Consider the following 17,145-nt stretch of genomic DNA (forward strand, 5'->3'; position numbering starts at 1 on the left):
TAAATTTAAGAATTTGTAAAAAAGTAAAAAATGTTACCTTCACTTAACTTTTGTGTAGATCAGTGACAAAAATGTAAATTTCATATTTTGACCACTACACAACAAAATGTGGAAAAAATTCTACAGGTGTGAATACTTTCTGAAAACACTGCACAAGTTAATGTGTATTATTATGCTCATTGCACATGAAGAAAACAGACTAGACCCGCTAGCACCAGTCTTTGGCTAAAATTATGATAGTGGTACTGCAATGCCGTGTGTGGCAGAAACTGTGCATTAATTTCCCACACGTTCATTAACTCCCGTCTTAGTAGGGTCTGCTCAGTTGTACATTTTTAGGAGTTGTGACATAAAAAGGATATCATTACAATGGTTAAGTTCTCCTCTATTACAGTAAAAACCTGAAATGCAAATGGCAAGATAAAACTGCTTGTTGTCAAATAGGAAGATGATCTTTCATCTTTGTTGTGAGTGGCAGGGGGAGGGGCTTGGTGTCGGTGTGAGAGTGGGAATGTGCACAGCACAGGAGTGACAGACAAGAAGAAAAAAAAATCAACACGCATTAAAGCAATTTGGAAAATTGCGCGCTGAAACAGAAATTAGACTAATCAAATTCATTCTAAACTCAGTATAAAAAAAGAAATGTCCTTTTTTCAGGACCCTGTCTTTCAAAGATAATTCATAAAAATCCAAATAACGTCGAAAGATCTTAATTTTTAAGGGTTTAAACACTGTTTCCCATGCTTGTTCAATGAACCATAAACAATTAATGAACATGCACCTGTGGAACGGTCAACAAGACACTAACAGCTTACAGACAGTAGGCAATTAAGGTCACAGTTATGAAAACTTTGGACACTATAAAGAGGCCTTTCTACTGACTCTGGAAAACACCAAAAGAAAGATGCCCAGGGTCCCTGCTCATCTGCGTGAACATGCCTTAGGCATGCTGCAAGGAGGCATGAGGACTGCAGATGTGACAGGGCAATAAATTGTAATGTCTGTACTGTGAGAAGCCTAAGACAGCGGTACAGGGAGACAAGACAGGCAGCTGATTGTCCTCACAGTGGAAGACCACGTGTAACACCTGCACAGGATCGGTACATCCCAACATCATGCCTGCGGGACAGGTACAGGATGGCAACAACAACTGCTCGAGTTACACCAGGAATACACAATCCCTCCATCATTGCACAGACTGTCCGCAATAGGCTGAGAGGCGCTGGACTGAGAGCTTGTAGGCCTGTTGTAAGGCAGGTCCTCACCAGACATCACCGGCAACAACGTCGCCTATGGGCATAAACCCACAGTCGCTGGACCAGACAGTACTGGCAAAAAATGTACTTCACTGACGAGTCGCGGTTTTGTCTCACCAGGGGTGATGGTCGGATTCGTGTTAATCGTTGAAGGAATGAGCGTCACACCAAGGCATGTACTCTGGTACGGGATCCGTCACAGCATCATCGGACTGAGCTTGTTGTCATTGCAGGCAATCTCAACGCTGTGCGTTACAGGGAAGACATCCTCCTCCCTCATGTGGTACCCTTCCTGCAGGCTCATCCTGACATGACCCTCCAGCATGACAATGCCACCAGCCATACTGCTCGTTCTGTGCATGATTTCCTGCAAGGCGGGAATGTCAGTCTTCTGCTATGGCCAGCGAAGAGCCCGGATCTCAATCCCATTGAGCACGTCTGGGACCTGTTGGATCGGAGGGTGAGGGCTAGGGCCATTCTCCCCAGAAATGTCCGGGAACTTGCAGGTGCCTTGGTGGAAGAGTGGGTTAACATTTCACAGCAAGAACTGGCAAATCTGGTGCAGTCCATGAGGAGGAGATGCACTGCAGTACTTAATGCAGCTGGTGGCCACACCAGATACTGACTTTACTTTTGATTTTGACACCCCTTTGTTCAGGAACACATTATTCAATTTCTGTTAGTCACATGTCTGCAACTTGTTCAGTTTATGTCTCAGTTGTTGAATCTTGTTAAGTTTGCTGAAAATAAACGCAGTTGACAGTGAGAGGATGTTTATTTTTTTGCTGATAGACATTTTCAGAACCGCTCTCTGGACTGGCTGGTTCCGGAGGTCCCGCTGGTCTCCACTGACCTGGGGAAAATGTATTTTAGTTTTTACGCATGGCATTGTTGCTTGATACATTCAGCCAAGTAAAAACAGAAATCCTGTACTAGGCTAGGGCTAATTAATTAATAGACTATGCCTATATGGCTCGTAGAAAGCAGGCCTAGCTCAATAGCCAGAGCCATCTGTAGCCTATAGCCTTAATATAGCTCTAATGACTAGCCAAGCCTATCCCCCTCATTTTCAAACCTTGCTATGGACACAGCCAAACCTCCACTTTACTCCCCTACTGCAGTGCACAGTGGTAAATTTGCAGCGGTAAATTATTTAAATGTCAGTTTACAGACCCTAAAAGTCAAAAAATATATATATAAAACTGTAGTCTATAGTTTAACTATAAAACGTTTGTGAGCATCCATTCTAGAGGAAAGCTTATTCATCGTTCTATAGTCCTAAACCTGTCAATCAACTGATGAACGCATCCTTGCCTACTGCACGCTGCGTATTAATAAAGGTGTGTTTGTCATACTGACAACAGCAAATAGGCTACATATTAACTCTTATTTAAACGTAGAATTCAACAACGCTGTTTAGCCTGCGCATCTTTTACAGTTTGTCAACATTGCCTTGTTACTCAAGTGGTTTTGCAAGTGATTTCCATTTTTCTAATAGTTGTCAATTCCGTCGGGTCTTTTTCATTGTGCTCATCTCTGTCTGTCCTGTGCAACTACTTGCAATGCATCAGTGCAACAATGTTATCATAACCAGCTAAAAGTGATGACACCAACAGTTCATTTGACCTATGGTTCCTCTAGGTTCTCTCTGGGGTGAGGTCAGGAATCCTGAATTTGCCTTGAGAAATCCAGGGCTCAAATATTATATAACACAGCCTAGACCTGAATGAATGAAATATTCTTATTAAATACTTTTTTCTTTACATAGTTGAATGTGCTGACAACAAAATCACACAAAAATGATCAATGGAATTCAAATTTATCAACCCATGGAGGTCTGGATTTGGAGTCACACTCAAAATTAAAAGTGGAAAACCACACTACAGGCTGTTCCAACTTTGATGTAATATCCTTAAAACAAGTCAAAATGAGGCTCAGTAGTGTGTGTGGCCTCCACGTGCCTGTATGACCTCCCTACAACGCCTGGGCATGCTCCTGATGAGGTGGCGGATGGTCTCCTGACGGATCTCCTCCCAGACCTGGACTAAAGCATCCGCCAACTCCTGGACAGTCTGTGGTGCAACGTGGCGTTGGTGGATGGAGCGAGACATGATGTCCCAGATGTGCTCAATTGGATTCAGGTCTGGGGAACGGGCAGGCCAGTCCATAGCATCAATGCCTTCCTCTTGCAGGAACTGCTGACACACTCCAGCAACATGAGGTCTAGCATTGTCTTGCATTAGGAGGAACCCAGGGCCAACCACACCAGGATATGGTCTCACAAGGGGTCTGAGGATCTCATCTCGGTACCTAATGGCAGTCAGGCTACCTCTGGCGAGCACATGGAGGGCTGTGCGGCCCCCCAAAGAAATGCCACCCCACACCATGACTGACCCACCGCCAAACCGGTCATGCTGGAGGATGTTGCAGGCAGCAGAATGTTCTCCACGGCATCTCCAGACTCTGTCACGTCTGTCACGTCTGTTTTCAGATGTAAGGAACACAAGCTAATAGTGTAATTATAGAATGCTAGATTTATATTAAGAAGCAGTGACAACTGCATCATTGTCCTCAACATTGTCCATGCAGACTGAACGCAAGTGTCTCGTGGCAACGAATGCGTTCCTTGAGTGACAGGAGACGGGATAGGTTTGTGTGGAAAGCGGCGTGGAGAGAGTGTGGTGAGATTGGAGAGATGACTCAAGTTGCGAACTATAAAAATGGATGGTACACACTGCGTATCACATTTAACAAACCAAACATTCAAATACCGTTATAGAAGGTAAAGTAAAAACCCAAATCGGTTTGTGCATCAATACCGGTATATCGCAAAAAACGCCCAGCCCGTCCCATGTTTTTTTTTTACTATTTAAGGAACTCCGTCAGGCTTTAAACTTACTCTTGAAAGTTGCAATGTATATATTATTTTATCCTCACTCAAATATCACACAAACACATTAAACATGGCAACATGTATAAAATTACAAGAAAATATGCTTTAAAACTGCAATATGTTCTTTGCATCCCATGACAAAATGTGTAGAATTGCAGGAATTAAGCCTTAAATGTGCAAAATTCTCTGCAACAACAAGGATGTGAACAGTGCTTGAGCCAATAGAAATAGTTCTGGCGCATGCAAAGAAGGTGCATGGGATGTTCCTCAATGCTGGAAGGGGGACCCTGAGTGAACAAGTTCGGGAACTCCTGGGCTTCAGTATGCCTCACTTCACACACTGATGAAAATCAAACCTCAAACAATCATATGGCAGTCTAGGGGAAATAGCAAAAGAAAATGGAGATGAGAGGCCTGTATTGCAGCCTTCTAACTCACAGCCTTTTTACAGCTTTCTGCTAATGCAGCCGGCAGGAGAGTGACAAGTATCCATCCATAGGATTATTAAATAAAATAACAAAAAGCACTCTATTAATGAAAAATACACTTATAATTGCATGACTACACCCCCCAAAAAATTACATAAAAAAAAAACTAACATAACAATTATTTATATTAAACTGAAGGGTAGAAAAATCCAGTGGAGGACAACCTCTTTCCAGACATTTCAGTTGGAGTTTAAGTTTCCATGGCGAGTCAACCACATCTTCCTTCTCTAAAATGCCAACAATGGGCACTGTGGGCAAGGCCAGGCAGAGAAGCCTTACTTCTCATTTCCATTTCCCAAATTAAGAGCAATACAGATGGTCAGTTCACAATGCAAAATCTGATTAGGAAGTAAGTAAAGCCATCCATCTACACCACAGAACAGTGCCAATGGCCGGCTCTCTGTCTGCAACTCATACTAAAGCAATACTAGACCCATTTACAAAAATGTCTAACTGCCATGCTTTTTGCATACTTCATTTTTTTCTGCAATGCATTGTCGATGGCTGAAAAATCCAACTAATGGGCATGGCTAGGACAATTCCCTGCATACAGTGTCATGGGGATGTAGGCCAGAACTTTGGAAAACTCTGCCTGACAATCAACAAGACCCATCAGAGAGCCGAGTCAGACTGTCCTCAATGCCAGAAAAAAAAAAAGAGTAACAGTTCATAATATCTACAGACAGGAAATCCCACTTACCTAGAAAGACCGCATATCTAACAAGATTCGTGGATAAATGGCAATGACAGTGAACCCAGGCATGGCGAACCGGGGCATTCCATTTCCTTATGAGGCCCCAGTGAGTCGTACTGGCTGTCAAAAAGGCTTTCACGTCAAAATATAATTGAGTCATTCCAACAGAGAGAGGTGCACCACTCACATGTCTCTTAGTACTGACTGAGCCCTGGATTCTCAAATTCAACTCAGCCATGGCTGCCTGCCTTACCTTGCCAGGACTCCTGACCTCACCCCAGAGATAACCTAGCAAGCATAAACCAACTTATTAAACATTGACCTGCAGCTCAATTCAGACAAGCTCTGCTGACTGACTGGCTCTACTGAACACAGACAGCACAGCCAGGGCAGGCAGGGGGAGATTCATTGGTTAGTGGGATTAAAAGTAAAAGAATGATGGTAAAGAGGAAAAGATTAAATGGATAGAAAAAAGAAAAAAAACACAGGAGGCAGTGACGTTAAAGGAAATGAATCACGGAAGGAGGTTGGGTTGCCCATTTATTAAAGTGCCTGGGACTGGATCATTTTAGTCTGCATTCCTGCACATGATCAGTCAGTTCAGGGGGAATGTTATGTGTTGCAATGAATAGCTGGGCATATTGTTGTTCCAATAGGCAGGCAAATAGCTGAGGCGTGCAGTTTAGAGTTTACAACTGACAGTCACAGCACTGGCCTGGACCATTCTGACAAAGCTGTGCACAGATGCAATGCGGACTCAACTTTTACCACCAATACGTCCATATTTCTCCACAACGGCATGCCGTTCATCTTTGGGGGCTAAGATAGCTGTGGTGTTAACATCCATCTATTAAACAAGTAGCCAGATTCACAAGGAACGTTAGCACCTGAATTATCAGTGCAGGGAGGGGGCACTGATCATAGGGTAGCCTAGTGGTTAGAGCGTTGGACTAGTAACCGGAAGGTTGCAAGTTCAAATCCCTGAGCTGACAAGGTACAAATCTGTCGTTCTGCCCCTGAACAGGCAGTTAACCCACTGTTCCTAGGCCGTCATTGAAAATAAGAATTTGTTCTTAACTGACTTGCCTAGTTAAATAAAGGTAAAATAAAAAATAAATAAATAAATAAACACCTATAGCCTCAACTTTCTTGATTTCCATTGCACGACCACCGCCAGTAAACATACCTAAAACTCATGAGACATTTTGTGACCAAAATGTGTGATCCACCCATACAAAGTAAATTTCATAGACTCAGTCTTAGCTCAAGGAAGAGGCCAAAAATACATCTAGGCTAGGGAGCCAAATGTGCCAAGTGTCAAATAAACAAAGACTGAGCTATGCCAGGAAGTCTTTCCATCTCAAAACAAAGGTCCATATCAGGCAAGTTCAAACAGATTAATCCAGCCATCCCATTCTGCCAGCCCGAGACTTGGATTTAACAAAAATGTGATCAAACCCAAGGAGACCAACTAGCAATTATGAATGAAATAGGCTTCTATTCAAGGATTTCCTGGACAAGAGAATTTTTCTAAACTAAGCCTGTGTGAGCAATCAAAAGCCCTATGGAAAAACAAACATAGCTAACTACATAGACAATAGCAGCACCCTTTAATGTCAGTGAGCTTTCCCTTCACAATGCCAAGAATTCTGGTTGTGCAGAGGCTCTCAGGAGCAGGAGCCTGCCTGGAGCTGAGCGATGCAGGGCGGGCAGTGTTACAGATATGGCCCTCTCTCTCTCTCCAAGAGAAATTACTTCGGGAGAAGATAAGAATGACTGGGCTGGAACACAGCATCTGAGTGATAGGCCACCCCTGAGTGGAGGATGCAGGCCAAATGTCACAGCAAAACAGCCTACAACAGGCAAAAGAACAACTGCATAACTTATTTTGGCCAAGGCAGTGGCAAACTAGCCTGGGTGCTAGTCTTGCTGAGCACTTAGCAACATTTGGCATGGCATTTCCATAAGGAGTTGGCAAGAGAGCAGATAGACTGGCACCCCAGACCCCACCCAGGCTAATGGCAAACCAACGCAACCCCAAGTCAAATCAGATTAGAGATACAACAACCATAGCAGCCTAAGTAAAACACTTCCATTGTGCATTTTGATAGAACCGATTATCCAGAGCATAGCAGCCAAACATGTTGGAAACTGCTTTAGGAGTTAAATGTCCCGATACAAAGAAAGGCTCTTTCGGAAACATGAGTCTACATTCAACATAATTTTGGTTTTATGGGTATTTAGAGAACACACCCATCTAGCTACCTCAGAGCAGGGGCTGGGCAAGCAGCTCTGACTCTTTCCAGGCGCAGGCCGCACATACATAATGGCTTTGGGACACACAGGGGACACCAGGCCAGTCAAAGACAAGAGGTTATTTGATTAGCATGGAATTTTATTAAGCTGTGGGTGGAGTAGCATGGTGGTGGAGAGGGGGCTGAAGCAAAGGCTTCCATTCATTGATCAGGAGATTGCAACTAGGAGGAAAAGAGGAACAACACCCTTGTGTGTAGCTGCCCTTGGCCTTCGCTGCGGTACAGTCCACACAGCTTTTTGCCATTAAAAGTCAGAGGAGAGCCGGAGCATGTGCATTAGGTGAGTTGAATTGCCTTGCCTTTCTCTGTGGCAGACAAGGCAGGGAGGTCAGGGAGACTAAACAACTGATCTTGTTTAAGAGTCAGAGTTTGTTACATATAAAAATAACAGTGAACTAAGGTAGGTGGGGGTGGGTAGGGCTACAGGAAAACGTTCCTCCCAGTTAGTGGATGATCTGAATGCTCCCTTTATCATCAGTGAATGAGGCACCATTTTCAGTGTAAGGGAAATTCAATCATGCTTTGTCTCAGTCACTGTCATCTCTCCCACAATTAATACCTTAAGACAGAGGCCCGTATTAGCATGAGATGCTGTATGAATAGGCTACATAAATAGCAAACCTCAGTCATTTTAAAATTTGCATCATTGATACAGTAGAGCCTGTGAAGGTATTTCTCTGAGGTTTAGCACGTGGCAGTCTGATACGAGTCAGTGATGAGTCGTGTGTGAGAGACAGGAAATCGTCAGGGTTGGCAGACTAGAGCAGGTTAACTGATGCAGCTGGGATGGCAGGTTAGAACAGGCCTGATGCATACTGTAGCTTACACTTCAGAGGATATATAACAAAATATATACTTTTCGTGTATACTCTACAAAGAGTGTCCTCTAGTAATGCCCATTATACAACAAAGGAGGCCATCAAGCAGGCAGCACCGAACCCTGTCTCATTTGCTCCACTGTCGGCCCTTTAATCTTCAAATGGAAAATAAATTAATGAACAAATATATCAGTGACTTGTGTCACTGCAGGTTGCACTTAGGTTTACGACTTCACCTTGAGACATTAATTTCCTTTTCTGGTTTTATGCACTATGATTGACTGACTATCTTAATGGAAACAACTAAATTATACAGTGTAACGTTGCCTTTCTGTCTTACTATGTAGTCTGCAAAATACCCTAAGGGTCAAACAGGACAATAGCAACTTCAGTGTTGATGGTTTGAAAATAGACAATTGTAATTATAACAAGAATGAGACATTAAACTGTTGATTAATAATTATTTAGTCATGTTCTGGCTAGCATAGATGCCCTAGCTAACTAGAGTAACGCTATATGACTTATCATCGCTGTTTTGGATGCCACTTGTTCAGCTTGCTAGCCAGTTAACAAAACGTTAGTTAACAAAACGTTAACTACCCACTAGTTAAGTAGTTAGCTAATCTTCAAGATGTCGACTGGCTACCAAATATAGCCTACATACAGCTAGTTATTCGTATAACGTTAGCTAGTTGCCGTTAATAACAACGGTAGTTAGCAAGTTGATTAGTTAAATTAAATAGTACGTTAATTTAAACAAACCACAAACTTAGCTAGCATGCGTATGTTAGTTAGCTAGCATTAGCCAACAAGCCAAGTTCATTGTCAGGCTAGCTAACAGTAACTTACCAAAAGGCAATCCGTGTTTATTTCCGACTTCGGGTCCTTCAACATGGCATCGATTTTCTCAAAACGAGCCTCCAAACTTTCTCCAGCAGACATTGTTGCAGTTAAGTAGAGTTCCACGCCGGTGTTACAATTAAAATGAATTTATCTAGCTATAGGGCTAGTTAGCTAGCCCAATGTTCTTCCCTTCGCGTGAACTCAGTCAGTGTTTAGCTAGCTACAATTCCGTAGAACCCGCAGTTTGAATCAAAGAAACGTGTTTCTTCTCGTTTGTTCACAGACGATGACACATTTGATATTCAAAAGCCACATTTTAAGAGAAAAATGTTTCACCAGCTCAGATTACGAAGACAACTTCAACTATTCAAAATAAGATAACTGCATCGACGATAGATTAGTCGGCGACCACAGGATGCAGCAGCGGAGTTGTGCAGGACTTTAAAAGATAACGATACATCCAAAATCAATTTATAAAAATTAAACCGTTTTTTTTAAATCCGGCGATATAAATCCGGAGTTGCAAACTAGCCACATTACTCCAGGCCTGTCCATCAGTGCCAGACCCTTGCAAAAAAAAGTAAAATGAGTCTGACAGCTGCAAAGTAGAAGTGGCGAGAAGAAAAAAACTTTGCTTCCAAATTTCGATCAGTTTAAACCACGGTCTTGTTAAAACATTTCATTTACTGTCCTTTCGTAGTAAATATCACATGTTCATCGGCCATTGATGTTGACCGATACAGACGAAAATCGTGCTGGTTCTACATAGATACATCGGCTTTTGATCTGTTTTTGTTTTTTTAAATAGACTATGCCCGATTTTCTCCCACTGCCTGACCAACATGTCCGCCTTCCTGTTCAAACACCGGAGAAGCAACTTTGAAATGTCAAGCACTGCGCATGAGCCACACTGGAAGCGCGTTCAAGGAGTTCACAGGCTGTGTTGTTGAGCACGCGATCGTGATGATGACAAAGGTCGCGTTCCACTGCTTTCTGGGGATTTTCATATAACACGATAATTCGGATAGCCACTCAAGCTTCGCCCTTACTGGGCGTGAGCAAGCTAGCAAGTAGGCTATGTAGTGCTTCGTATCAACGGCCAATCCAGTAGGGTCTGGAAGGTATGGTGAGCTCCCTCGCCCATACCTGAATCACCGAACTGTCCCCGTCCACTTCACTTCCCTCCATTGCACTCAAAATGAATAGGGCTCTGTAATGTCATCGCCCCCATCACGTTATGTGGAAACGCAGTTACCATACATTTTAACCAAAGATTTTTAATAACTAAACCAAGATCGTTTCAAATGAGTCATAGTGGGCGGAGCATGCAAGGAGGTGGGCAGAGCCAAGCACAAGCTAGCGAGATCCTATTGGCACGTTCTAGCATTATTTGCATATTTATGTTATGGAAAGCCTAGTCTGTAAAGTGCATGTGTGCAATAACTCAATTTGCATTTGCACTGCTTCAAGACAATGTATTTTTTCAAAATACAGTTTTCTGATTTGGGACCAGAAAACTGTATTAAGCTCTAATGTTTCATCGATGAGAAAATTAGCAGAATGTTGGCCAAAATGAATATCCTTCCATCTACTCCCACTGCCGGCCACGGCTTCCTACACTCACTACCATATTAGTAGTGAGTGGAAACGCCACTGATGCTTCACATTTACACATCCGGTGAAATATCTGTCTCATTATTCTATTGGTGTTTTGCCTAGCAATTGTACTCCTCTTCGCCACACCAACTTCGCCCTCCTGTGGGTGCAAGCTTGCATCAACAGCCAATCCAGTAGGAACTGGAAGCGATAGTGACCCTCGAATGGCAAGCGCACCGCGATGTCGCAGAGTATTTGCATAAAGTTCTACTTTCTACAACTTTGGTCCCGCGCCGTTCACGTCCCCTCGCCCATGTTCGCATTGCCCAACGGTCTTCCGCACACTTCGCTGTTTCTCAATTGGAAATAAATGGCTTTCCGTAGTTTCATCGCCCTCCCCCGATGATTGATGCGTTGGGCAGACAAATTTATTCAGCCTCCTGACATTGAAGAGGCGCTGTGGAGCCTTCTTCACAACTGTCTGTGTGGGTCGATCATTTCAGATCGTCAGTGATGTGTAAGCAGAGGAACTTGAAGCTTTCCACCTGCTCCACTGCCGTCCCGTCGATGTGGATAGGGGGGCGCTCCCTCTGCTGTTTCCTTAAGTCCACGATCGAATTCGCCAAAGCTCTAGAGCATATCAGTAAGTATTTGTTTGTTGTAGTTACGTGTATTTTTTTAATATTTTTTTTTACATAATATTTTTTTTTAACTCTTCATTGAAAGGAAAAATCGGTTGGCTATTTAACTGTTTATTTATTTACAAGCTATAGCCTAGACGTGTTGTGTTTTCAGGCACACACTGCAGTTTATAGACTAAATAGTATGGCTGTATGGGCCTACTGGAATGATTATTTGTGGAAATATAAATTAAAACTCCTTTGAAGTATTACAGAGATTCACCTACAAAGGCAAATCATCAGTGACAAGCTTTCGGGTTACTGGCCTAACGATCTCAACTCTAGGTCATCTACCACCCTGCATTTGAGTAGGCCTATGCAACCGAGCATTTTTCCCGACAGAGGGAGATGTTCTCAAACTTTTAGTCAAACCCCATGGGAGGAGCTGATTAACAAGTTCTACATGCAACTACTAAATTAAAAACATGTGCGTGCATGAAACATGTAGCCAAAAGATAGGCCTTTTATATGGTTCTAGTTTCGATGGTGTGGGCCTATCATTTCTATACTTTGTATTCTAATAAGCTTTTATTTTGTATGCTTTACAGTAAATATAGTTTGTGTGTCCTACTTATGTAGGCCTATGCGATTATGCAATTTATAGCCTAAGTGTTAAACATTAAATAAATCAAACTTAACCAACATGTAATTGTGTAGAATTCAAATATATATATATATATATATCTTTAAAAATCATTAATTATGAGGAACCACGATCTCGTTCTGAAAATGAGAAACCATTTTTTTCACTGAACTGGACTGCTTCTCTTGCGCGCATTTGAGGCATAGCCTACAATGACTGAGCGTCAGTTTTGCACGTTCTGAACTCTTTGTTTGTATTATATGCACTGTTCATTACAAGAACTACAAGCAATTTCCCAATTAAAGCCAAACGCTACATGCAGTAATTCCTTGACGTCACTTGGAGGGCTCCCTGTCGTCTACTGTGGCTCAGATGACCAGCAGGAGCTGCCAGCGCCTTGTGGAGAGAGAGCGATTCAGAGAGAGAGAGAGCAAGACAAATGTACGATTATGTGCGTGCATGATGGACATTTAAACATCCACTCATCTGAAATTGCAAATTGGTAAGTCTTTTTTCAATGACTGATGTAGGCCTATAAAATGTATGTATTTTACAACTGGCTATACATATGGAATTTGATGTTGCAGGTGATGGGTCAAGTTGAAACAGAGAGACTGTCTATATTTCATCCAACTCTATATTGCATTAGATTGAAATAACAAATATGTTCTGTCTAATATATATTTGCTCAGATAGAATATACTATGATGACACATTGTATTTTTTTCTCTGTCTCTTACTCTAAGAACCTTTTATAGAAATATTGGCTAATAAGCTGCCTTTTCTTTATCTTATTGTAAGTTTGGATGGGCAATGAGAGGAGACATCAGATGGGAGTGACCAGGAGATGTGGTGTCAGTGAGCTTATACTGTAATTACTGCCTTTACAAATCTGTCTGTCCATCCTAATCTACTGTACTGTCCCCCATGTTTCATGTCCTAGAGGATAACTCATTTCCTCCTGTCTCCACAATACCTCTCATTTATCCCTCCCTCCTCCTCCTCCTCCTCCTCCTCCCAATTTATGGCTGGACAAATACCTTTATTTTTGACAAAATGTCCTAAAAGGACCAGCATTTGAAAATGAAATAGAAAGTACCTAATCACAAATTGGGACTGCTAGCTAATATTGGGTTGTTGCCAGTCATCAAACTGCTCTGTATTTTACGTGTGACTACAGCCTTGGACTATTTAATAGACAATACTGAGTCAGGTATGGTTGTGAAGTCTCATCAGTCATATGTTCTCAGCAACCAACATCAGTTTTTCATATTCCCATGCATTGCATCTCAATAAATTATTACCCTAATAAGGCTAACTAATATCCTCACTATGTTGTTGTGATTGTGATAAAGCAAGGTCACATGATCAGTTGCCTTTGCGTTTCATCTGGGCCTGCAGTTCCTTGTAGCATACTAGTTTTGATGACATTCACTTGGCATCATCGGCCGATGTGTATGATGATGAACTCTGGGTGGCTTAGGACTGAGCATGTGCGGCCATGTCAGTGAGGGCAAGGGGCTTTCCAGCAGAGTCAGGGGCCCCGAGCAGAGCTCTGAGCTGACAATTTGGCCCTCGGGGGGCTGGCCCTGGCCTAGCTTCCTCATTGTTCCCAGGGACCAATGTAAAGTTAATCTGAGGGAGATAAGAATAGCCTCCTCAGTGGCAGACAGGTTTCTCTCTCTTTTCTCTCACTCTCTTTCTCTTTTAACTCTTGTGTTTGTGGCCCTCCTTTTTTCTTTCCTAAATGGTGCAGCTTCATTATGAAATCACCAGCGGTTAACTGCTTTGAAGGCAATCCCAATTTGAGGAACATGGAAGCAGCTTGAAGGCAGCCTAAATTTGGCATTGATGAGATATTCAAGAAACTTGCAAGAGTTCCGTGTCATGAGTGCCCTATCTCAAATAAGTATTCAGCTCTTATGTTATTTTCATTTATTTAACTAGGCAAGTCAGTTAACAACAAATTCTTATTCACAATGATGGCCTAACCCTCCCCTAACCTGGGCCAATTGTGCGCCGCCCTAAGGGACTCCCGATCACGGCCCGGGATCGAACTAGAGTCTGTAGTGACGCCTCTAGCACTCGGGAGCAATCCTTTAGTTTATAAGAACAGAGAAACACAATAACGTGCTGTATTGATTCAGCTATGATTTTAATACTTTGAGTGAGTCGTCACAATAAGATTAGATTCTTCTCCTTCACGATCCATGGTCTGTCTTTCAGGATCTTTTGTTTTTCAGCTACCAAAACCTGCAGGGAGGGACAAAGGTTTAGTTGAATGCCACCTGACATTTCTTGAGATCACTCAATGCTTATTTTAGTCAGTTGTTACCAGGGTAACAGCTTGATAAGCAACTTTTGAGTCTCCCTGGTTTCATCTCTAGCCTACTGTTAATGTCTTGAGATGAAGGTCATAAAGTGCTTATCTGATGATGAATATGGTAGTAAGAGAGACAAAATCCAGTTAGCTGCCAGGGAGAAATTGTCGTCTTTGTCTTAACACCTTCCGACTTAGAACTGATGACCCGGAAAATAGATGGTCTCCAAAACAAACACCATCATTGATCAAATTGCCACGACATGACATTTTGAATAAATGTTTTGCAAATGGTACTGTTTAATTCCACAGTGCCATGGACTTTTTTCTACTATTCTCAAAAATATGCTTCTACCTTCAAATTAGTGAGTGGTTTCTGTATGGATTTTTAGGTTGCACTTTATTTTCGTAATTACACTGTAATATACATGTTAGCTTCTTGGGGATTCCTTAAAACAAGCACTAGAGATGAAGAGTTAGATATTTCACATAGATGTCACTACCATCATTCTGATTAATATTTTCTTTCGATCTCCAAGGCGTCAACCAAGAGACAACAATATTCAATGAAATGTTAAAGTTGAGAGGTCTTGAGCATACTTGCACAAGTAAGGTCAGTGGACCTGGAGTTAGGTCAGACAGGTGTCTAGTTAACCACAATGTTCAATAACCTTTGAGCCCTGCTACAAGCCATCTGAGAACTAATCACCACTGGAGTTGTTAGTAGATATCCTCTTTCAGCTGTTGCTCTTCTGGCCCAGCCATCTTCCTGCATGGGTGCTTGTAAACTTTTAACCTGCCCTTTTTATTGGGGTTCAAGAATGCCAGGAACCCATCTTCATTGTCAACCCTGTGTAAAAAAGATGGAAAGAAAAACATTGACACTAACCACGTTTCCATCCACAGTTTTTCTGCAAGGAAAGTCATGCCATATATTTGAAAAAATAAAATTTAAAAAAAGCACGACAGCTGTGATGGAAACAGGACGTTTCGGTACAATTTTATAAATGCCGACAGATATTTATTTCGTTCGACATGGTGAGATATTTTTGTGTCTGTAAAATGTATTATGCGAGAAATGGCGGTGGAAACGCCTTTATGTGCAAATATTGATATAATTACCATCATTTCGAAGTAAACTTGAAGTCACGCGATGATATTGCGTGTGGTCCTCCCGCATACGATTCCGGAAACCATGCAGTTTATTTGGCTACAGATTCATTTTGTGGTGAAAGTGCACAGTGATCTTGATGCTCCTTTCCAATAAATATCGAGGGTCTTATTCTGGTGACATGATGATCGATGCTTGACTACAAAAAAATATATTATTTGCTCCTATCCATAATAATGTCATCATGTAGACTAGCCTGCAAGCTGTTGGCTAGAGCGCATGTGCCAAAACCAGAGTAGGCGCATTTGCTATTTAACGCAACAGATGTGGCAAAACTATCAGTAGAGTTGAAAATACAATGGAAACACATTTAACTTTTAGATGTTTATTCAGTACATGAAAACTTAACCGAAACAATGTATTTTGTGTGCACTACCTCATCACTCACTGATTTGTTTTTTATCTGCAACAATTCAGTTTGGTGGAAACTCACAACTGGTGAGAAAAATAGCATATTTTCCTTACGCGAATTTTAGAATATTCACATGAACATCTGATCTGTCGCCAATTGAATGGAAACCTAGCTACTGATAGTCTTTATAATAACCAGATGTGCTGAAAATCAAAATAAGTACATTTGTTTGTTTCTCTCTGTGAAGTCTTACCTTCATTTGGTGTATTGCTGTAAATTACAGCTGTAGCTTTTATGCTTACAGTTGGCTAAGAGGCATGATACTTTTCTGTCATTTAAATTATTTTCTTATTTCTTAATAATTAGGCTAAGAAATAACAGTGCTCTCTATGGGGTCCTAGAATTGACATATTTTGTATATAAAATTTTAAAAAACATTGACTTGCTACAGTATGCTTCTTAGGTAGACTCAGCGAAATGACGTTGCCACGAGCAGGTCCACAGTTATTGAGATGAGCGATAGGCAAGACTTCGCTCTCACACACAGTATCTGCTCATGTGCACGGGTTCGCTTCACGCTAGCTAGGGCACCAAAACAGCTGAGAAGTTGAGCCTCGCGCTTCAATGCTATTATTGTGGAAATTGACCCACTATCATTAAAGCCAATATAACAAATGCCCTGGCCCCTCCTCCCTCTGAATGAAGATGTCAAAGGTCGCAGACCCTTTCCATTTCTGGGCGTTGATCCCTCAGCTGGAGGTGGGGTTTCTTTCCTCCCTAAAGCAAAGCCTGCCCAGATCAGCTGTTATATCTTAGTTTTTTGTACCAGGAAATTATTCACAACATGTTATGTTGACAGCAATTCTTATATTTAGAAACTGGACAGTGTACAAGTAATGTAAATGTCAAAGCACAAAGAGTAACAATATAACCTAAAAAAGAAGGGTTCATAGCCTGTTTCTCCTCCTTGACTTTTTCCCTAATCCACTTTTAATCTAATGACTGACAAGTGGGCCTTCTTGAGTGTGAGTATTTTTTTTTTTATTAAACTTTGTATTGAACTTCACATTTGAGCATATGGTGTTTCTCACCAAAGACACATGCTGGCCTGTTTCTTGAAAATCCATGATTGCTTA

At 41.8% G+C, this 17,145-nt stretch overlaps 2 protein-coding genes and 1 long non-coding RNA gene across 5 annotated transcripts in view; 1 reads left to right on the plus strand and 2 right to left on the minus strand.

The window, feature by feature from the left end:
• The window catches only part of LOC110530503 (rho-associated protein kinase 1), a 70,722-nt gene extending 60,175 nt beyond the window's left edge, over positions 1–10,547 (minus strand). The window contains exon 1 of one of the 2 annotated variants that reach the window (XM_021613646.2): positions 9,314–10,547. In XM_021613646.2, coding sequence (XP_021469321.2) covers positions 9,314–9,406 — 93 coding nt within the window. In that variant the 5' untranslated portion in view covers positions 9,407–10,547. The remainder of the gene's footprint in view (positions 1–9,313) is intronic. The other variant, XM_021613647.2, reaches the window with a different exon arrangement.
• A 214-nt stretch (positions 10,548–10,761) lies between these two features.
• Positions 10,762–17,145, plus strand: part of LOC110530502 (GREB1-like protein) — a 79,828-nt gene continuing 73,444 nt past the window's right edge. The window contains exons 1-2 of the mRNA XM_036986152.1: positions 10,762–11,546; positions 12,446–12,668. The gene's annotated coding sequence lies outside the window, so the exon portion shown is untranslated. The remainder of the gene's footprint in view (positions 11,547–12,445; positions 12,669–17,145) is intronic.
• LOC110530505 lies at positions 14,237–15,878 on the minus strand. Of its 2 annotated transcripts, XR_002474540.2 has the most exons (3): positions 15,609–15,878; positions 15,196–15,336; positions 14,237–14,419 (listed from the first exon to the last, which is right to left on the minus strand). It is a non-coding gene; the product is annotated as an uncharacterized LOC110530505 (long non-coding RNA). The 2 variants fall into 2 exon arrangements; XR_005052945.1 differs by lacking the exon at positions 14,237–14,419 and having other exon boundaries at positions 14,995–15,336.

This window comes from Oncorhynchus mykiss, chromosome 8, assembly GCF_013265735.2.
Source record: "Oncorhynchus mykiss isolate Arlee chromosome 8, USDA_OmykA_1.1, whole genome shotgun sequence".
Lineage (NCBI taxonomy): Eukaryota > Metazoa > Chordata > Actinopteri > Salmoniformes > Salmonidae > Oncorhynchus > Oncorhynchus mykiss.